The sequence below is a fragment of the Engraulis encrasicolus genome, chromosome 8, assembly GCF_034702125.1.
Source record: "Engraulis encrasicolus isolate BLACKSEA-1 chromosome 8, IST_EnEncr_1.0, whole genome shotgun sequence".
Classification (NCBI taxonomy): Eukaryota; Metazoa; Chordata; class Actinopteri; order Clupeiformes; family Engraulidae; genus Engraulis; species Engraulis encrasicolus.
Genome location: NC_085864.1, coordinates 32,597,439 through 32,619,938, shown reverse-complemented (window position 1 = coordinate 32,619,938; position 22,500 = coordinate 32,597,439). Strand labels below are relative to the sequence as shown.

General features: G+C 47.9%; 2 protein-coding genes across 2 annotated transcripts in view; both read left to right on the top strand.

The window, feature by feature from the left end:
• Positions 1 to 18,524, top strand: part of alkbh8 (alkB homolog 8, tRNA methyltransferase) — a 31,087-nt gene extending 12,563 nt beyond the window's left edge. Inside the window, exons 7-11 of the mRNA XM_063205502.1 lie at positions 1,703 to 1,809; positions 2,387 to 2,538; positions 12,395 to 12,663; positions 15,834 to 15,983; positions 16,825 to 18,524. Coding sequence (XP_063061572.1) covers positions 1,703 to 1,809; positions 2,387 to 2,538; positions 12,395 to 12,663; positions 15,834 to 15,983; positions 16,825 to 17,421 — 1,275 coding nt within the window. The 3' untranslated portion in view covers positions 17,422 to 18,524. The remainder of the gene's footprint in view (positions 1 to 1,702; positions 1,810 to 2,386; positions 2,539 to 12,394; positions 12,664 to 15,833; positions 15,984 to 16,824) is intronic.
• Positions 18,525 to 18,688: 164 nt separating this feature from the next.
• cwf19l2 (CWF19 like cell cycle control factor 2) overlaps positions 18,689 to 22,500 on the top strand; it is an 82,800-nt gene continuing 78,988 nt past the window's right edge. Inside the window, exons 1-2 of the mRNA XM_063205505.1 lie at positions 18,689 to 18,836; positions 20,711 to 20,821. Coding sequence (XP_063061575.1) covers positions 18,744 to 18,836; positions 20,711 to 20,821 — 204 coding nt within the window. The 5' untranslated portion in view covers positions 18,689 to 18,743. The remainder of the gene's footprint in view (positions 18,837 to 20,710; positions 20,822 to 22,500) is intronic.

Genomic DNA, 22,500 nt, shown 5'->3' with positions numbered 1-22,500 from the left:
CCTCCCTATTAGAGTTCGAGGCATGAGGGGGAGCAAGGAAAAGAAGTGTGAGGGAAAGAATAAGAAAGGCACAGAGAAGGAGGGCACAGATTTAGGAAGAGCCCTACAGTCCTGAAAATGCAAAGACTGCAAGCCCAGGCTGGCACGGATTTGAGGTCATTGTCGCTTGTGTGTGTGTGTGTGTGTCTGTCTGTGTGTCTGTGTCTGTGTGTGTGTGTGTGTCTGTCTGTGTGTCTGTGTCTGTGTGTGTGTGTCCATGTGTGTGTCTGTGTGTGTGTGTGTGTGTGTGTCTATGTGTGTGTGTGTGTGTCTCTGTGTGTGTGTGTGTGTCTCTGTGTGTCTGAGAGAGAGAGAGAGAGAGAGAGAGAGAGAGAGAGAGAGAGAGAGAGAGAGAGAGAGAGAGAGAGAGAGAGAGAGAGAGAGAGATCAGTGGCTGTCTCTTTGTTCCCCATCACAGGTCCCCAAATCCTCCTCTCGGCTCTCCTTGCAGTTATAAATAGACTTGGACACATGGCCGTGGCAGTGTTAGCAGGCACCACACACACACACACACACACACACACACACACACACACACACACACACAGCATCCTTATGCTGTTCCTCTTGACTTGGTTGTGTCCTCTGGCCAGTACTAGTACAATATATTTTATAGCGTAGTAGTTGTATTATAATACCCTTTCTATATTCATAATTCATAGTTTTATTTCATATATTATTTCATAGTTATTTAAGTTCAAAATGATTATGGGTTGAATTATTGGGTTATGTTAAGTGTGCTTAGAATCCTCGATAGGTTTGTTTTTAAGATGGTTTTGAACAAGAGCAGTTAAGGGAAAGGCTAATATCTCTAAAGGACCTCTCTTATATGATGTCCTTATAATTTAACACGGCACCATCAGCCTCAAAACCCTCAAATAATTCCTGTTATGTGGGCCTTTTCAAATGGGGATCTTAAAAACAGCGGCATGCCATCCTCCTTCCCTTGTTTTTGAATCGCTGCTGCTCCCATCTCGTGCTGTTCTTTTGCAGAAATTCTGGTGTGCCTTGATGATAAAAAGTGTACGATGTAAAAAAAGTGAGATGTGAGTAAAATAAATAATAATAATAATAAAAAAACAAGAAAACGGGACTCATTTTCTCTGAAGTGTGCAGGAAGGCAGAAAATGGCGTGCAGGCTCACGGGAAGCTTGTTATTTCCCCCGAGGCCCTCCACTAATGGATCCCACTCTTTGCTCTGTTGTTGTGTTCTGTATTCTGGTGTCTTATTTGGACTCAGTGTGGGATCACAGAAAAGATGAGCCCCTTTGGTTACATTCACAGGCTGGAACAGGCACGCTGGTAAATGACTTGTGTTCACAGCTGCCGCCTTTATTGCTCGCTTCCCCCCCAAACAAATCGATTCGTAGAAGAAACATATTGCCCAATTGCTTTTGTTGCCACTCAACAAGTGGCTGTGTGCCACGGCTCTCCGTAGAGTGTATGACAAACTTTGTTTGGCACAGTAACAGCTGCCGCTGTTAGGAAGCATTGTGTACAGCGTATTGAAGTTACATATTCAATATATTGTACACAAAGGCTTGTGTCTTCTTCAGTGAAGTACAGCATACGAAATATGTTTTGTTATGTTATTTGTGTGTGTGTGTGCGTGTGTGTGTGTGCGTGCGTGTGTGTGCGTGTGTGTGTGTGTGTCTGTTTGTAGACGGTCATGGATTTCCGTCATCCTGATGGCCGCTCAGTTGCCGTGGTGTTGCCAGAGAGGAGCCTGCTGGTGATGAAGGGGGAGAGCCGCTTCCTGTGGACCCACGGGTGAGGCAAAACCTCCCTACAAGGCAACGCCATTACTGTTTTCAGGCTGTTCAGAACGGTGCTGTGCCCGTTAGCGCACCAGTTACTTACATTCATTCTTTAAAACCAACATCAATGCCAAACTAGAATTTTTCTAGAAAAATAAACCAGTATACAATGCACATTGATGATTAGTAAAACCCTTTTTTAGAATAAAATTTTGAACAATATTTTATATATATTATATATATATATATATATATAATATGTATATATAGATATATAAGTTAGTTTAATACATACAGCATCTGGTGATCTTACAAAAGAAAAGTAATGTTAATTGTATAACTTAAATTACATTTTTATCCATTTTGTGAAAATGAGTACACCCCTATGTTAAAATTCCATAGAGAGGAGCATGATCTACTTCAGTAGTCAGGGTACATGTTCACATGCATGTTTCCTGTGGTGAAATTCAGCTTTGATGCATTCATCCAGCCCAAAACCATGTCAGTCCCACTACCATGCTTGGTAGTGCATAGCACACTGATAAAAAGATAGACACCCTCATTTTAACGTTCTGCATCTCTCTGGTTAGTATCACGCCCAGGAAGTTTGATATGGTGCCTGCCCAGGACGCAGAGGGCTCGGTGGCCGTGACCTCTGACCCCAGCAACCTGACGCTCAGCCGACGGGGCACAAGGACCTCCTTCACCTTCCGCAGAGTGCGGCGGGCCCCCTGTGACTGCTGTGAGTCCCCTCATCTCCTCTCTCTTTCCCCACCTGCTGACGCATATGGCTTGACTGCAGTGGTAATCCAACATGTCATAATCAGAAAAAATCAATAGTATAGAAAGTGAGTTTTAAATATGGATTTTAGCCACCATAAACCATTTGGTCTTAGTGCCATGCCCGCTGTAATTCCTTCTTCCCCCAAGATTTAGAATGCATATTTTCTGACGTTTCGCTTCACTGACACCGATGGTGAAAGACTGAGTGAAAAAACACAGAAGGCTAGAGAAGAGGGAACACATGCAGTGCCAGTGGTCAAGCCCATACCTGTCAACCATCCCTAATTTCCCGGGAAACTCCCTAATTTTGACTCATTTCCCGATTTCTTCCCGATTTGAATTTTTTCCCGGAAATATCCCGGATTTTTCACATTATCAAAAAACACCGTCAGTCCAGTAGGCTATTTATAGGTTACCCACGGCCCTGTCCGACGAGCCACACCCCCTCTTGAAGAGAGAGACAGAGGGTCTTGCTTATCTACCTGCCAGATACGTTCCTTGAAAATACGAGCTGTCACCCTCGAGCTCCGTAGCGCTTGTGCGCCCACTCGTTTCCTCAGAAAGCGTCAGTTCATGCAAAGCATAAAACGAAGGTTATGTATATAACCACAGTTCTATGAGTTCCGGATGACCGCCAGAGGCGGTGCTTACAGCACATGGATGTCAGCGCACGGGACGTGCAGGTCGAGTCTTAATAGCAACAAATTCACTTGTGACCTGGGTGCCATGAACCCGTGACCGGGGTCAAAAGACCGGTGAACCCAGGAAGTGACCTCTTGGCAAGTCTTCTCGCATAGACTCCCGAGTGACAGCCAAGCTCTGGCGGTCATCCGGAACTCATAGAACCGTGGTTATATACATAACCTTCGTTCTATATCGTTCCTCCTGACCGCCAGAGGCGGTGCTTACAGCACATGGATGACCAATACCAACAAAGTCACGAGGGGTGCCTACCCGTACTCAGAGTTGCTGTGACGGGCCCGGAACCACCGCCATCGGGACAGGATTATGTGGGACAACATTAATCCTGTAAAAACGAGTGAACGTGCAGCTGGATGCCCAGGAGGCAGCGCTGCAAATGTCAGAGAGGGGAACGCCCCTCAACGAAGCCCAGGAAGCCGCCATACCACAAGTGGAGTGTGCCCGAACATCCAGAGGAACCGCGGAGCCACCGTGCCTGTAGGCATGCAGTATGGCCTCCACTATCCACTTGGACAGTCTCTGCTTCGAGAGTGCCAAGCCCCTCCTCGGACCTGTGTGGCACAGGAAGAGGGCATCACACAGACGGAAGCCCTCAGTACGGGACACGTACATCCTGAGGGCACGAACAGGGCATAAAAGTTCTGACCCTTCCCCCTGAGCCGCCGTAAACGCAGACAGGCTGAGAGGCTGATTCACAAAGCCAGAAGAGAGGGTCTTCGGCAGGAAGGAGGGGTTAGGCCACAGAGTAACCCCACTTCCATCTGGGTGCCACTGCAGGCAGTCCCCACCAACCGACAGCGCGTGCAATTCCCCAACGCGCTTGGCAGACGTAATGGCCAGAAGGAATGCAGTCTTCATGGAGAGCCAGCTGACGTCCGCAGTCAGCATGGGTTCAAAAGGCGCATTGCAGAGAGCCTGCAGCACCAAGGGCAGATCCCACGTGGGCACCCGGGCCCGCCGGGGGGGCCTCAAGCGGAGAGCGTCCCTGAGGAAGCGAGCCACCAAAGGATGGGATCCCACTGTACGCCCATCAACCCTGGCATGATGTGCAGAGACGGCAGCAGCGTACACCTTGATGGTGGAAGGAGTAAGACCCTTGTCGAACAGCGACTGGAGGAACTGCAGAATGGCAGGCGTGGGACAGCGTGTAGGCTCCACGCCCTGGGCCAGGCACCATTTGGAGAACAGTCTCCACCGATTGGCATAGAGGGCATTGGTGGAGGGCGCCCTTGAGCTGGCAATGGTATGGACCACCGCCGGCACACAAAGACCTAGTAGGGGGTCTGGCCCCTCAGGGGCCAAACCCAGAGCTGCATCCGGGCCGGATCCGGGTGCCAGATCTGGCCCCCCAGCTGTGATAGAAGGTCCCGTCTCACCGGCAGGCACCAGGGGTCCCCGTCCAACAGCTGCAACAGCTGAGGAAACCAGACTCTCCCGGGCCACCGGGGAGCCACCAGAAGAAGCGAATGACCGTCCACCATCACTCTGTGAAGAGTCTGCACCATCAGTGGCAGTGGGGGGAATGCGTAAAGCAGCCGTCTCGGCCACGCATGCGCCAGTGCGTCCTGGCCCAGAGGACTGGGGCCGTGAACACTGAACCATAGGGGGCAGTGTGTCGACTCCTGGCACGCAAAGAGATCCACCTCTGCCCTGCCATACCGTTCCCAGATGGCGAGAACCACCACTGGGTTGAGCCACCACTCCCCGGGACTGGGGTCCTGCCGAGACAACAGGTCCGCTGCATTGTTGACGGCACCTGGTAAATACGCAGCCCGGATGCTCAGGAGATGCCGATGGGCCCATCGCAGCAGGCGCCGGGCCACCTTCAAGCACCGGAGGGACTTGGTGCCACCCTGGTGGTTGATGTAGTATACCACCGTGCAGTTGTCGGACCTCATCAGGACGTGCCTGCCCGCCAGGTCCGAGCGGAAACACTGCAGGCCGAGAAAGACAGCCTGCAGCTCCAAAACATTGATGTGCTGCCGCCGCTGCAGAGAATCCCAGCGGCCTCTGGCTGCCCGGCACTGCCAGACCGCACCCCATCCTTCCAGGGAAGCGTCCGTGGTGATGACCTCTCGCCGAGAAGGGACAGCAGCGAGCGGGACACCCTGCAGGAGGTAAGCCTTCCGTCTCCAAGGACGGAGAAGCTTGTCGCAGGTGTAAGTGACCTTGATCAGCCGGCGACGGTGCAGGGTCGGGTGGAGGCGTAGGTCGTACAGCCACCTCTGGAGCGGGCGCAGTTCCAGCAGCCCCAGCGGTACCAGAGAGGAAGCAGCGGCCAGCATGCCGAGGAGGCGCTGAAAAGACCTGAGGGTGAGCGACCTGCCACGCCTGAAACTGCCAAGCAGTCGGCCGATGTCGACAATCCTGGCCTGAGAGGGAGTAGCCCTCAGAGACCTCGAGTCCAGGTGGATACCGAGAAATACAGTCTCCTGACGCGGAACCAACGAACTCTTCTTCAGGTTCACCCTGAGCCCCAGCTCGGCGACATGCGAGAGCACATGTGCTACGTCGGAGCGGGCCTGAACCTCCGACCGGGAACATATTAACCAGTCGTCCAGGTAAGGCAGGATGCGCAGGCCCCGGGCCTGGAGAGGCGCCAACGCCGCTGCGACACATCGGGTGAAAACCCGGGGAGCCAGAGCAATGCCGAAGGGCAGCACACGAAACTCGTATGTCTGACCCTCGAAGGCGAACCTCAGGAAACGCCGGTGGCGTGGCGCAATGGGGACATGGAAATACACGTCCTTCAGGTCGATCTTGGTAAACCAGTCGTCCGCTCGTATGCTGTGCAACACATCCACAGTGCGTAACATGTGGAACCGCAGTGTCTTCAAATGGCGGTTCAAAGCCCTGAGATCTAGGATGGGGCGAATACCACCGTCCTTTTTCGGCACAAGAAAATAATCCGAATAGAACCCACCTTGCCGTTTGCTCCGCTCGACTGGAGAGATGGCACCCTTCTCCAGGAGGCTGTGGACTTCTTGGCGGAGGACGAGAGCCTTCTCCGGGCAGGCCATGATGGTGGTCTTGACCCCTTGGAACTTCGGCAGTCGGCGTTGGAATTGGATCTGGTAACCATCTTTGAGGGTCACCAATACCCAGGGGTCCGAGGTCAGCTCTCTCCAGCGCCGGAGCTGCTCGCTGGAGAAGTGGCCGACCGCCGGTGGGACGACGTCAGTGTCGTCCAGATCGCCCCCGTCGGTCTCCAGAGACGCGACGATGGGCCGGTGGCGTAGAGGGAGCGGCGTCGCGGGCCCGAGACGTGTAGGGGCGGCGAAAGTCCACGGCCCGCATCGAGTCGTTGGCCCGCCTTGAGTCCCGGCGGGTACGCGGCCGATACTGCGGCCGCGCTGGCGCAGGCCTCCTAGAGGTCGAAGCCGCAGCGCCACGTTGGTGCAGATCAGCATACTGACGCCGTGCCTGGACGACTTGTGCACTTCTGTCCAGGGCCTGCTGCGCAGCCTGGCCGAACAACTCCCCGGGGACAACAGGGAGGGAACGCAGGACCCTCCTGTCTGGTTCTGCCAGCGGCGACTGCGCCAGCCAGACCTGGCGGCGAGCGAGGGTCAGAAGAGACATAAGCCTCCCCAGCTCCCGCGAGGAATAGGCGAATGTCTGTAGAGCAGCCTCGCACAGCTCCTGCGATCCCGCATCCGTTCCATGCAAGGTCTGGGCGAGGGCCAGCAGGAAATGAGACATCGAGTTGCTGAGCCTGCCCACACGCGCCGCCGTGTCATAGCCCCTGACCAGGAGATCGTCCGTAACTCTGCACTGAGCGCGGGGGCACCGAGCGTCAGGGCGAAGAGCCTCGTTGGGAGATAAGACCAACGCCGCCACAGACGGCTCAATGCCTGGCATCTGCTGGAGGCCGTAAGCAGGAGCATCCCTCATGGTTGCCAGAGCCCGGCAGTCACGGGGGAGGTGAGCAAAACGCCTGGGGTCCGTCCAGCACCTCTGCAGCTCCTGGATGTAGGGGCCCGAGGGCGGTACGGCTAAGACAGAGGGCTGTGTGGGGCTTGGAAAGAAGGCACTCTGCGGAGGCTGGTCCGCCGGGGGCGAGTCCAACCCCAGGCGGGCCAGTGCGGCCCTCAAGGCCGGCTGAACGGTGGAGCGCCCGCGCTCGGACACCGTCACGGACCCAGCTGGGCTGATCGTCCGGGAGCCAGACTGGGAGACAGAGTCATGGGCCACAGACCGAACAAAATCCACACTCTCCGAGGCGATGAGGGACACCTCGTCCAGGCCGCGGGAGCCAGCAGCTGGAGATAGACGGGGAGGCGGCGGCGAGCGTGCGCGCTGCCGATCATCCGGAGGGAGCATAAGGTCACCCCCATCCGCTGGAGGCTGCGGCGTGTGCCCGGGCAGCTGGCCAGCCGGGGGAGGTGCGGGGTCACCAGTACCCGTCGGAGGCGGACGGGCGGCCAACAGGGCCTTCACCTGCTCCAACTAAGCAGACATCTTGCGGACCTTTGACGCCAGAAGGGCCGGGGGAGACTTCGACTTAGACTTGGGGCGAGAGGCCACCCCATGTCGCTCGCCGGGCACAGGCACGGCACTCTGCCCCCCCGGGGGCCGGGGAGCTTCCTGCTGTGCAGCCACTAGCGCAAGCCTGGCAGTCCTCGCTTCCACGCTGAGGCACATACAATCAGCACAGGCAAAGTCGGTTAAGCCCTCCTGCAGGTGACCGAGGCCCAGGCAAGACGGGCACTCGCAATGCCCATCCTCAGGCTCGAGATTCGCCCGGCAGTTCACGCAGCAGTGGAGATACTCCATGCCGCCAAGAGAGAGGACAGGGGCGAGAGCACCCCAACAGCAGCCACTTATCCTAAAAGGGACAAACAATGCCACAAGACACAGAGGCGAGAGCACCCCAGCAATCTGTGTGGACCACTCAAAAAGACAAACAACGGCACAAGACACCCTGAGGCGAGAGCACCCCAACAATATGTGCAGTCAACCAAAAGATAAAAAACAAACAACGCCACAAGACACAGAGGCGAGAGCACCCCAACAATCTGTGTGGACCACTCAAAAAGACCACAACGGTACAAGACACCCGGAGGCGAGAGCACCCCAGCAATATGTGCAGTCAACCAATAAAGAAAGACAAACAAAGCCACAAGATACACTACGGGGCGGGAGCACCCCAAAAACAGTAAGAGTACACTAGTAACAGCAAGAGACTGGCCACAAGCCAGGCCAAAAACAATCGCAGGCTACAAGCAGAAAACCCAGTACAAACTAAAGAATGATAACGATAACGGTAATCAGTATCAATAACAAGGCGGTAAACAATGCATAAGGGCGAGCGCACCCCAAACCAACAACGATATAAGGGCCACAAACACTAGACAGCAGCAGAAAGTTCGCACAGGGGCGAGGGCACCCCGTGGAAACCAGATACACTTGCTGCGAACACAGAGGCGTGAGGACCCAGCGAGATCGCCGGGACTCCGCAAACTACAGGTAAGCAATTACGGTAAACAGGCCCGCGAACCAAGGCTACAAACAGGCTATGGCTACAAGCCGAAAGTAGCAAGCAACAGAAAGGGCACCGAGTGCCACAAAGTATCTCAGAGCAAATCAAAAAACCGCGGCGAGAAAACACCACAATAACAGAAACAGGCAAGAAAACAGCCTTACCTCCAGTCCAAATGCACGCTCAGTCCTGCGGCGAGAGAACACCGCGACGGAGCTAGGCAGCCGGCCCCAGCCGAGCGAGAACACCCAGCGAAGGCGGCGAAAGGACAAAATACGAACTTTTTCTTTTCAATAAATCCGTAGCGGGCGAACAACGAAGAATAACCAAAGCGCAGTCTCAAGGGGGGTGAAACTACACAGCCCCAAGCCAAAAGCACGAGACTATAGCCAGCACTTTCCAACAAACAAACTCAACCTGCAACTCGCATGCGAGAAGTGAAAGAGGTCACTTCCTGGGTTCACCGGTCTTTTGACCCCGGTCACGGGTTCATGGCACCCAGGTCACAAGTGAATTTGTTGCTATTAAGACTCGACCTGCACGTCCCGTGCGCTGACATCCATGTGCTGTAAGCTGGTCAGGAGGAACGATATAGAACAGCCTCGGGACAGCGAATCTTGCGATTAACTTTAATCACAACCTGTACCAGCACGAAGTTTTGCGCGAACAGACAACTTGTGCGACAAAACAACAAGAAGAAACGCATTGCGCTCATTTCATTGTTTTGTTTTCATTGCATGTAAAACGCTGTAAAACGTGTGCTGAGGGATTTTAGACAGGATCTGTCTTTGCACGCGCGCTGTTGTGAAAGGCAGAGTAGAACGCACCGTCCGATCTGTCTCTGTCATCCCGTTGACTGTCAAAATTTGGCCTTTAGAACATTTCCCGGATTTTGGCTTAAAATATGGGAATTTTCCCGGATTTTGGGAGCTCAAAGTTGACAGGTATGGTCAAGCCTTCTTCCTTGATTCATTTAATGATGAATTTGAACCGGCTTATATTTGGAACCAGCCTTTATTTGTCAAGATGTCCTTGTGCACCCAGCATTTTACCCATTTAAGCCTCATGCTGTGTACATGCAACCTTAACCCATGGACGTAGCATTGAGGCTTATGAGATTTGAGTTTGTTATTAAAAATGTGGGTATGTTAGAGCTGACTGAACACATTAAAAACCAACTTCATGTTTTTATGTGCTTTGGAGGCTGAGATGTTTAGGTTTTTATAGTCTGAGCTGAGGGCACCTTTTCCTTAGGGCTTAGGCATTCAGCAGGCTTAAAAGGGTTAAAGGGAACTCGGCGGCTTATTTGAACTCTGCTACCATTTGGTGTTTTACAGTATTTAAAACAACAGGGTGACATTGTGACTTGCTTATAAGTCAACATTTTTCTAACATGGATATGATGTTTCCAACATTGTTTCTGTAATCACTTTCAAACCCTGTTAGTGACTTGTCGGATGGCTCATAAGAATGTGGAAATAAATTTAATGAGAGAGTAATTAAGTTTCATGGGCTGAGAACAACTGTTTGGCATTTATGTTGAATAATTCAGTTCAGTTGAATCGATGTGAATAATTAAACTACTTATCAATGATGAATAATGATAGCTTCTGCATTACAGTATATTATTATTATATCTTCTGAACATCCGTTCATGCTGTCTAGTCTCTCCCACCATATACAGTGCCGCCAGTTACTATTGGCACCCTTGAAGTTTAAGTACATTATGGGACATATCTCCAAACAACAAATAATCAGGTCAACCATGATTTTTCTATAGATAGCTTGTGGTTGATACTAATATAAAAATAATCAACAGCATTAAATACTAAACTATGAGAGGGAAAAAATTGAAGACGGTAAAGCTCCCTGGATCACTGGTATTGGCACCCTTTACTGGATTCCATTGTGGAAACATAATTTGATTCAATTATGGTAAATCGCAAATGGGAATCACCTTTGACTACTTGCTTTTGCCCATATAACATGAATTAGGCAAGGAATTATGATATTTGTGTTTAAATAACCACCTGTTACAGCTTGTGTGTCTTTCACCAATGTGAAGACAGAGGAGCTGCCTGAGGACACCACAAATACTATTATTTGCAAAAAACACCTCCAAATAATACAAGGTCATCTCAAAAGACCTTGGTATAACAAGACCTCCAAATAATAAAATATCATCTCAAAAGACCTTGGTATAACATTTTCAACACTGTGTTGTGTTATTCAGAAATCTGCCAAACATGGAGCTGTAAAGAACATCCTTGGATGTGGGGGGTAGGGGAAGACATTATGATAAAAGTATTTGGAAGTCGGTGCAAATAATGAAAAAACACAGGGGCTAACATCTACAGACCTGACTGTCAACTTTGAACTGTTTTGGGTAGTTTTTTTCAATAAGCACCCCGTGTTAAACACTACACAAAGTAGTGCCTTTTGGTTGGAGACCAAGGCAGACCACATTGCTTAATAAAAGTCATAACAGGGAACACCTGACGGCTGTATGAGAAAACACAGGCATAGCACAGCCCTTTTAAGAATGTTTTAAGGTCAGATGAAGCAATAGCACAGTTTTTCAGTGACTTACACAAACAGCATGTTTGCATACTCTGCAAGAAAGTCTTTAAGGAAAAGGACACCCTACCAAAAATCAAGCATGGTGTCCGATCCATAATATTATGTCACCCCATTGTTGCATCAGGTATTGGAGGCTTTGACCGTATCACAGGTATCATGACAGGCATCATGACATGACAGGTATCATCATTTACAGGAAAATTTGTAACCATGGCAAGAACACTTGGTTTGAGTTGAACATCATGTGCACTCCAGTAAGACAAAACCCCAAAGAACACATCCAAATGCACAGTGGATTGGTTGTAAAATGAAAGAACACAATCATTGATGAAAGCCAAAACCTTCGGAGGCTGCCATTGCTGTCTAATAGTGTGCAATTAACCCTTGAAGGAGGGGTGCCAATATTCCTGGACATGCCCTTTTTCGTGTTTTTGCTTGAAATTACAAAATGCATTTGGAAATAAATACTTGCCAATTCTAAATATCTTATAATGTTCAATCAAAATATCCTGATGGTAAAGGTTGTGTATATTTCCGTTTATTTCTGGATATATTGCACACATATTTTTTACATAATAAAATTACACATTTTACATAATAAAATTAAAGGGTACCAATACTAACTGGCGGCGCTGTATCTGCCCTAGGCTGCCATTGAAGATCAGCAGGGTCATCACACTTCTCCAAACATACTTATCCCATTTCCCAACAATTGCATGTGACACCGCCCATTCAGGAGGACTGTTGAAACCATGTTGGAAAAATTATGTTGAGATTGAAGAAAAAACTAATATGAAGAATTTAACATTTCGAATAGGCTTGTCAGAGGACAACCAACAGAAGGTTGAATCCCACCCTTTACTAGTAGCAAAAGGTATGTTATCTCCCTACACACCCATCATTCATAGCTGAAGCAAGGCATCTAGCCCTGCATTGTTCCAGGGACTGTAACCAATACCGGGTCTGTACCTAAAAAAAACAGCCTGAAGTTGCTTTGGATAAAAGCGGCAGGTAGCTGTAATGTAATGTGAGATACTTTTTTCCCTCACAGCTTACCCCACAGTCTGTGACAGCCAGTGTGGTCCAGCGGCCGCCCCCTCCGCCCCCTCCCTGCCCCAGGACGACGGTGACGCGTCTCGGCTGGAGGAGCAGTTTGTGCACCAGGTGTACCAGGAGATCGCGTCCCACTTCAGCAGCACGCGCCACTCCCCTTGGCCCCGCGTGAGAGACTTCCTGCTGGAGTTGCCCCCCGCCGCCCTGGTGGCCGACGTCGGCTGCGGCAACGGGAAGTACCTGGGCATCAACCCGGAAGTGATGTCGGTGAGTGGGCGGACTAAGTTGGCTCCTACTTGGATCTAGGTGTCCCGTTTACAAACATGACTGTCTGTGTGTGAATGTTTATAAACGGGACGCCTATCTTTCGCCACAGTACCTTTGGTTTGTACATACGTAATATTACAGAATCTGTGTTTGAGTTTTTCTCTAAATTTAAGATAAACACGTGATTTCAATTCTTTGTATGACCAATGCATGTAAAGAAATTGACAACAAAGCAGACTTGACTTGACTTGACAAATGCACACAAACGTACATGCACACATGCTAACTGCATTCTTTTAGATTTCCAAAGGATCAAAACGAGTTTCAATCAGCCACTTAAGGAATAAGAAAGCAGAAGCAAAATTCTGTTTTATCCGTGCTGCAGTTAACATTTGAATGGATCATTACCAAACACTGCTCTTTAGTTAATTTGCGTATCACAATTTTGGGCCAATTATGGATCAGATGTAGTACTGTGGGCACAATTGGTAAAGCATTTCGGCTTCTTTGATCTGCACACTTCTATTACTGTAGCCCGCTCTCTCCCATTTGTAGTCACTATACCTTCAATGTCTTGTGCTATATTATTTACGATCATAAGAACGGAACATGCTAACCACATTAGGAAGCGCATCCTTGAAGTGTTGCTTTACATTACGACCCTTGTCCTGGAGAGCGTGGAGTGCTCACTTCACGTGATCAAAAACAGGCAGCTCCCTCTAATGTCACCTCAAGAGGCAGAAGAGGTAAATTACAGTATATCACGAAAGTGAATACACCCCTCACAGTTTTGCAGATGTTTGAGTATATCTTTTCATAGGAAAGCATTACAGAAATGTAACTTTGACACAATGATTAGTGACCTTTTAACAACATATTTAACCACTTACATTTTTTGTTCACTCAGAAAAAAACAAAATACAGCCATTAATGTTTGAACATGTACTCACAAAAGTGAGTACACCCCAGATTAAAATCCGGTAGAGAAGGGGCTATGTTGGCTCGAATCGTCTCGAAATGAAACGAAATGAAAAGGGATGACAAGGAAGGTCATCAGTATGCGTTTCAACCTTTCTTTGCATTGAACTTTTACATTTTGAGTCTGCATCTGGCTTAAATAGATTGGTGTGAGATTTGAATGCAATCCTATGGAGAATATCATGATCTGCTTCAGTAGTCACAGTGCATGTTGACATGCATGTTTCTTTTAGGTGTATTTCAGATTGCCAATGTTGACAGCATTCATGCATCCCCAAACCATGTCAGTCCCACTACCATGCTTGGCTTATGAGAGGATACACCTTTTTTGTACAACTCATTTGTTTACCACCACACATGCTTGACACCATCTAAAGCAAATTTGTTTATCTTGGTCTCAAGAGAGATGAACAGACCAAGGATATGGATCACTGGAACCATGTTGTGTGATCTGAAGAGACCAAGATAAACAAATTTGCTTTAGATGGTGTCAAGCATGTGTGGTGGTAAACAAGTGAGTTGTACAAAAAAGGTGTATCCTCTCATAAGCCAAGCATGGTAGTGGGACTGTCATGGTTTGGGGATGCATGAATGCTGTCAACATTGGCAATCTGAAATACACCTAAAAGAAACATGCATGTCAACATGCACTGTGACTACTGAAGCAGATCATGATATTCTCCATAGGATTGCATTCAAATCTCACACCAATCTATTTAAGCCAGATGCAGACTCAAAATGTAAAAGTTCAATGCAAAGAAAGGTTGAAACGCACACTGATGACCTCCCTTGTCATCCCTATTCATTTCGAGACGATTCGAGCCAACATAGCCCCTTCTCTACCGGATTTTAATCTGGGGTGTACTCACTTTTGTGAGTACATGTTCAAACATTAATGGCTGTATTTTGTTTTTTTCTGAGTGAACAAGAAATTTAAGCGGTTAAATATGTTGTTAAAAGGTCACTAATCATTGTGTCAAAGTTACATTTCTGTAATGCTTTCCTATGAAAAGATATACTCAAAAATCTGCAAAACTGTGAGGGGTGTATTCACTTTCGTGATATACTGTATGTTCGACGAGGCTTGAAAAAGCCAGTGTGAGGGCCACGCGTACGCACGCACGTACGTACCATACGCCTGCCTGGTGTAATCATGCGGAGAGCACAGGCTCTCTTTAATCTACAGGTGAGGGGCGCGGATGCCGCGGACGCTGCCGCCCGCCCCGCCATAAAAAATGAAAATGAAATGAGCTGGGCCAGCAATTAATTATCTGGAACCCTCATTCTTTGCCAGGCCATTAAAATATGCAAAAACCTGACTGGAAATTTGATTCAGACGGTGACCTTCAAGTCACTGAATGTTTCTCTCTCTCTCCCCTTTCTCTCCCTCTCTATGCCATTTTCTTTTATCCTCTCTTTTTTCTCTTTACCTTCCTACATTCACTCTCTCCTGCTTTCTTTCGCTCTTTCATTTTCTCACTCTCACTCCTTCTTTCTCTCTCTCCTTCCCACCTTCTCTCTCTCTCTCTCTCTCTCTCTCTCTCTCTCTCTCTCTCTCTCTCTCTCTCTCTCTCTCTCTCCCCCCCCCCCATTTATGTGTTTGTGTGTCTTTGTGTGTGTATGCAAGAGAGTGAAACTAAACAAACGACTCCAGACACGGGGGAGGAGACTAGCCTCGTAAACCTTAATTAAATTCCTTGAGAGCATTGGCTTTATTGAGAACATCATTACGGCTCTCCATTCTGTCCCTCTCTGTTTAATATGCTGCCTACTGAGAGATGCTCTATTCTTGAGGGGATGTTATTGTGGTTATTTGGCCAGGATAGGGACCACAAAACCTCACCACAATGCGCATCCTCAAGAGGGTCCATGTTGGCGTCCAGTGATGAGGGTAGAAGATTATTTTGATTCAAAACCGAGACATTTCTGGAGAGAACTTTCAGGACAGTCAGTGAAGTGTATGTACATTTCTGTAAGATGACCCTGATTGTCTCTCACATTCTCTTTCTCTCTCTCTCTCTCTCTCTCACTGTCACACATACACTTTCTCACATACTCGCTCTCTCGCACACACACACACACACACACACACACACACACACACACACACACACACACACACACACACACACACACACACACACACACACACACACACACACACACACACTTTTTTGTGTTGTGTCTTCCAGGTGGGTTGTGATCGCAGCTCCAGCCTGGTGCAGATCTGTGGTGAGCGTGGCTTCCAGGCGTTTGTGTCCGACGGCCTGGAGGTGCCCCTGAGGGGAGACACCTTCGACGCCTGCATCTCCATCGCCGTCATCCACCACTTCTCCACACAGGTGGGCCATTCACCCCCGCGGGTGCTTTTTTTAATCCATTATAAAGCTTTATGAATTAATTCATAACCCTTAGCCCTTGAGCAAAAAGTGATAAGAATACAAGCTTCTTGGAAAGTGTTACCAGTTTTTTCTCCCTTCGGTTTTCTTTTCAGCAAGTCTCATACTTTAATAAGGTTAATGTTGGTGCAGGTTTGTGATACTTTACAGCAAAAACGAATCTTTTTCACGTCTAATTAACTTGTATAAGTCAAAGTGAAAAGCGTGCTAGCTGTGTGTATTATTATTATTCAATCAAAACATCTGCAGCTGTGTTGGTATAGCAATGCACAGTTGAGAGATGTACACTGTTCTGTGTTTCCACATGATTTGATTTACCCTGTGTGCAAGACTTCCCATGTTTGCGACAAACAAGATGAGATTCTCCAGATGCCCCAAAGCAACTTGGCTAGGGACCATCAGATGTATGAAACGATGGCTTTGTTTTTGTCCTTGCACAATAATGAATCCTTTGGGGGTTAATGTCTGATTATCTGCATCGTAATAGTAAAAATAAAATCCAGGGCAGTCCTTAAGTTACTGCATGTAGCAATTGGATCATAACTTTTTATTATCCAATTTGTCAGCCCATTAAAAGTGTCTGTGTCTGTGTGTCTGTGTGTCTGTGTGTCTGTGTGTGTGTGTGTGTGTGTGTGTGTGTGTGTGTGTGTGTGTGTGTGTGTGTGTGTGTGTGTGTGTGTGTGTGTGTGTGTGTGTGTGTGTGTGTGTGTGTGTGTGTGTGTGTGTGTGTGTGTGTGTGCGTGTATGCATGTGTGCCTGTGCGCGCCTGTCTGTGTGTGTGCAGGAGAGGCGTCTGGCTGCCGTGAGGGAGTTAGTGCGGCTGCTGAAGCCTGGCGGTCAGGCGCTCATCTACGTGTGGGCCATGGAGCAGGAGTACAACAAGCAGAAGTCCAAATACTTGAAGGATGCCAAAGACAAGGAGAACCAGCAGCTACAGCTTTCCACCGAGAGCGGCGACACCAAGCATCCGGCAGAGAACCATGCCACCACCGACCAGGAAGAGCACCCAGCGGAGAAGCAGCAGCAGATCCCCCCACCAAACTCTGCAGTGCCAGCCACCTCCATTGCCGGCAGCCCCCCAAAACTAAGTGTTCACACCAACCGGACAGCCTTCAACTCCCAGGACCTGCTGGTGCCCTGGCACCTGAAAGGGGGGGACAATGACGCAAAGAAACAAGCAGGACATTCCTCTACGGAGGCTGCTGTTGCTCCTGCAGGAGCACCAACTGCTGGAGCCCCTCCTGTGTTCCACCGCTACTATCATGTGTTTCAGAAAGGGGAGCTGGAGGCGCTGTGCAACTTGGTGGAGGATGTTGAAATAAGGACTAGCTACCACGACCAAGGCAACTGGTGTGTCATCCTTCAAAAACTGTCCAAATAACAAATGTAATGAAATAAAAAAAAGGATTTAAATGTGAAATATTCAAAAGTATTTCATTTGTGCAAAATTGTTTTTATTGTTTAGTTTCTTTTTTATCCGTTTTTATTTTGTCTTGTAGATAGTGGGGATATTTCAAGAACATAGTTAATTGATAAGTCTGGCTATTCGGTGCAATCACCCATTTAGTGAAGAAAATTGAGGACTCCATGCTCTTGTATTAGCTCGCTTACCACTTCCTCTAGGTGGTTGACTGAACCTGCTGTGCTATTGGACTGCTACTTTTTTGGAATATCCCCCATCAGGGCTACTGACAGCATTGGCTGGGCCCAGGACAAAGTCATCTGAAAGGGCCCTCAACCCATTACATGCATGCAAATAATGAGGACCCAATCCTGGCCCCCTTCTGTCTCTGGGCCTGGGACAACTGACCCCATTTGTCCCTCCCCCTTTCTGCTACCCTGCCCTCCCCCTCTCATATGAAGATGCAGTCTTAATGTGTTGGCTTTGTTGGTTGAATGAAGCCCCAGCTGTTGCACGAACATTAATGTTTAAACTGTTTGCCGCTGGGTGCCATGTTTCGCATGTCGGAGGGCCATTTGTTTGCTCCTGGAGCCTGCCCTAACGAGATCTAGATTTAATGATTCAAGGTTAATAGCCCCCTCATGCCCCCTACCTGATCGCAGCTGGAGTGAGATATTTCTCATCTCTGCTTACACCTACTGCAGTAATTACCTGCCCACTGTTTGAATTTCATCCTTCTTTGGGTGTAAGTTTGGGGTGTTATACAGTGTCTGTTTTATGCAACCCTACTGCTACTGCCAGGGGAGCATGTCTCCAAAATCCATGTTTATTGATTTGTTTAACCCTCTGAAACGTATTGATTACTTTTGTGAGTGCCTGTGAAAGCATATTTGACAATATTTTCCCGAGACAGAATAAGGTTCAGGGTTGTAGGTTTAGGTTATTTGCCATGTCATAGCTGCCTCACCAGCCAGATGTCTCAATATGTGAAAGAAATCGAATTGTGACTTCTAACCTATTTGATTAGTGATGCGTGAACATGCATTTAAACAAACAAAAATAAACAAGTTTGAGGATGTGAACTCGACATTGTCATTTAGGCCCCACATGTAACATGTATTTCACAACATGTTACTAAGTAAAATATGGCATTGCATTTATTTGCGAAAACAATGCGAGAGGCGATGCAAAACCAGTGTGGGGCGCGTAGAGCGCACCAAGCTCAGCAAAGCGCATGGAAACAGCGCTGTCGTGAAACTTTTGCGACAGTTGTTTGGCAGAAACACATTTACGTCACTGTCATGGCAGCCTACGGAGGTAGTTTTGAAAGTGTGAACAACATCGAGGCTCGAAAAGAGTTTAAAAGGAAAGCTAGAGAGGAAGTGATCCAACAGGTAAGAACCTATGTAGCTTTAAAACGATGCGTACATGTGCTTGGCTTATTTTGTGAAAATAAGCTCGGGAGCCAGATGTAGCCCTGGGATATCTGCTATACTAGCAGACTAGCCTAGCAGCTCTGTACATGTTGTCTAGATCCTCCTGTTAAACATGTCGTTTTGGGAGTGACACAACGAATAAGCCGACATATCGCCAATAATAAATGCATATAAACATGGTGTATTTGTAGTTTCGCGGTTATCGGATTCAGGTGGTTTAACGTGCATGGTAAAACAACGTTGGCATTACGTTGAGGAAGCCTTACCAAATTTAAATAACAGAGCTGCAGCCGCAGCCTTATCAAAGCGTTCAAGTTGAGCACTTCGTTTTTTGTAAAATATTGTATTTCGAGCCAAATCTAATTGTTGAAACTCTTTTTTCCCTTTGTGGTCTACTTTCTGAATTCAAATATATCATATATCAAATATCATATACATGCACCTATCAGCCACCGCTAGATGGGGACATTAGTTAAAATGCAATGTTGTTGTTATGTGACAGTGGTAAATAGAAATCAGACTACCGGAGCATCCAGTCTGGCGCGAGTGTTCAAGCGAGCGATGGATGTTTGTTTGGAACCCCAATCAATCACTGCCATATCGAACCGGCAACCAAATTGAAAGTGGACCGTAGGGGCTTATTGCTGTTAGTGAACTGGGTTGTGCGTGTTTCACGTTGATAATTTGCATGAACAAGCACTATAAACCGTATGTAACCAAATAAAACAGCATAATCGCTCTTTGCACTCCCAGCGCGATTGCAAAACAAACGCTGCCGTCACCTGATAACAACTAGAACGTGTGAAAGGCAACGATTTTCTCTGGTGTTGTTGGTGTAGTCACAGAGAGTAGCAGTTGGCATCCCACCTTTCATAACGTGCGACGTCCAAACCCTTGTTTAGTACGAGGTGCATGATGTAATTAAAGTGCTAGAGCACTACCAGTGACCTCCTCAGGGAAATCTCAACAATCGAACCTCAAAACTAATTGTTCATGTCCCTGAGGTTTTTTTCATACTAGTACCTGCTGAGTGCTGCAACCTATTCATATGAGAATGACATGATGATGCTGAAATGTGTTTCGTCTCGGGGACTGTCTCCCCATCCTGCTATCTCTACAGCAGCTGTGTTGGCTCTGTGGCCTTTGTAAACAAACCTGGCAGCGCCCAGCACAGGCTAATGGTGATGGATAGCTATCCCAGCGGAAATGGCGTGTTGTGTACGTTGTTTTATCACCCCGTAAAATGCACCAGAACTCTATTAATTCCAGGTGATTGAGGGGCTTATGAATATCCTGTGTGCACAGGTGAGTAGAGGTGTTATCCTGCATGCAATGATACAGATTCTGCCAATGGATTAGAACAGAGCAAAGCGAGGCCAGTGAAGTCATTGGGTGCGGTTTTGAAGTCAATAATATTTCACATGCATCATACGATCCATTTCATCATTTGTCTGGTCGTCTCTCACGTCGAGACTGTCTGGGACATCTTGACCTAGAAACACCCGTCTCCCAAGAATTTTATCCATAACCTCAGGCAACACACAGCAGCATCATCTTTAGCTGTGCCTTTCGCTTTTCATTTTGTCTACGTAGTTTCATGTTTGTTTCTTTGTGATGAACGCCGCTTCACAATGCCTTCAGGGAAGGCAAAAAAACCCTCAAACTAATGTCATCTTAGTCTCACCAACCATCAATGAATCATTTCAGACCAAGAAAACATGTGTTGTTGACTGCCTTGAATAAATCATTGTGAAGGAGAGCATGTGTCTCCTGTTTTCGGTATACATGTGATCTGTGCTCTAACCGCCGTAACCGCCGCTGTGCTCCCTCAGGCCAAAGAGAAGTATGAGCAGGAGGAGAGGCGTAAGGAGCTGAAGAGGGCCCGCGGGGAAGACACCTGGATGCTCCCTGATGTCGACCTGAGGCTGCAGCAGCTGGACCAGGTGAGGTTGATAACATGACATGACCAGAGAGAGTAGAGAGATGTACTTAAAGAATCTCTGATATGACATTGCATTTCATATACAGTACTTATCATATTATTACATTACATTGCATTGCATTGCATTTGGCAGACGCTTTACAACCAAAGCGACTTTCAAAAGAGGGCATAATCATAGCCAACGTCACTAGCAGATACAAAGTGCACAGTGATGTTGGGTATGATTTATGTCCTCTTTTCATATACGCATTTCATATATTTACGGGACACTTTTTTTATCGAGAAAAAAAAACATGAGGAGGATCTGAAACAGCACAGCAATGCAGCGGAATAAAGTCGTAAATGAAAGAAAAAAAAAAAAGTTAGCATAGTCAAGTGTCTTGGAAAGTTTGGATATTAGCGGCAAGTTTTTCTTTGGAAAAGAAGTACTCTAAGAAGACTTTCCGCAAGTTGCTTAACTGTTCAGAGGGATGATGCCATTTCGCAGCAGCAGGTAGCTTGTTCCAAGATGGGTAGACGTGCACTGGCTCTGAGACTAGAAATCTAAACGGTGCCCAAACGGTGGGGCACTCGTCTACCATGCGGCTGACCCGGATTCGATTCCCGGTCCGGGTCCTTTGCCGGCCCCTCCCCGTCTCTCTCTCCCCACTCGCTTCCTGTCACCACCTTCACTGTCTTGTCGTAAATGGAGTCAAAAGGACCAAAACAAATGTAAACTTCTAGTGAAGAACATTGGCTGCTGCTAACTACTGCACCATTGGTGGTGGGTGACCAAGAACACACCAACTAATCACTGCTATTGGGCCTATTCGATTTGCTGCAACGTCTGCATACGCATGCACACAGCAATGCATTCGGAATGAAAATGTTGCATGACGGTTAGGAATCTTGTCTGACTTATCAAATTTCAGTTCATGTTGCGACATGTCACATGCTGTTAAACTATCGATCAATACGATTGAAAACCCACCTCGCATTCCTGAACTGGTTGGCCAAAATTTCACGTGGTGTGTGTGTGTGTGTGTGTGTGTGTGTGTGTGTGTGTGTGTGTGTGTGTGTGTGTGCGCGTGCGTGCGTGCGTGCGTGCGTGCGTGCGTGCGTGCGTGCGTGCGTGCGTGCGTGCGTGCGTGCGTGCGTGCGCGCGCGCGCGCGCGTGTGTGTGTGCACGTGCGCGCTGTCCCACAATCCTACAAAAGTTTGCGCTGCACCTCACTTCAGCTCCTCCTCCCCACCTGTCCCTCCAAAACATATGGTGCTCTAGTAGATTAAACGGGTGCGATCTCATCGTCTCGTGCAAATTTGTGGTTGACTTCGAATGTGCTGTGTTTCACCCACGTTGTGACATGTTCTCGCTGAAGTACTTAGTCAAAACAGATTGACACATGTACAGCTCCAGGCCTTTTTATTAGAATACCATGAAAAAGTTGATTTATTTCCATAATTCCATCAATAATGTTAAACTGTCATGGATTGTAGATTCATGGCCCAGTTTTTTAACTATTCCAATCATTATTTTTTTTCTTTTTATATACGTTGGCCTTCCAGCTCAAAAAACCCATGAATTGGGGAATTCGCATTATTAGAATATTGTTATAAAATCACATTTTTCTTCATCAAAATTCGGGTCACATTATATCAGTTGAAATTTTGTACTTTCTACATAACATGCAATGGTCAATA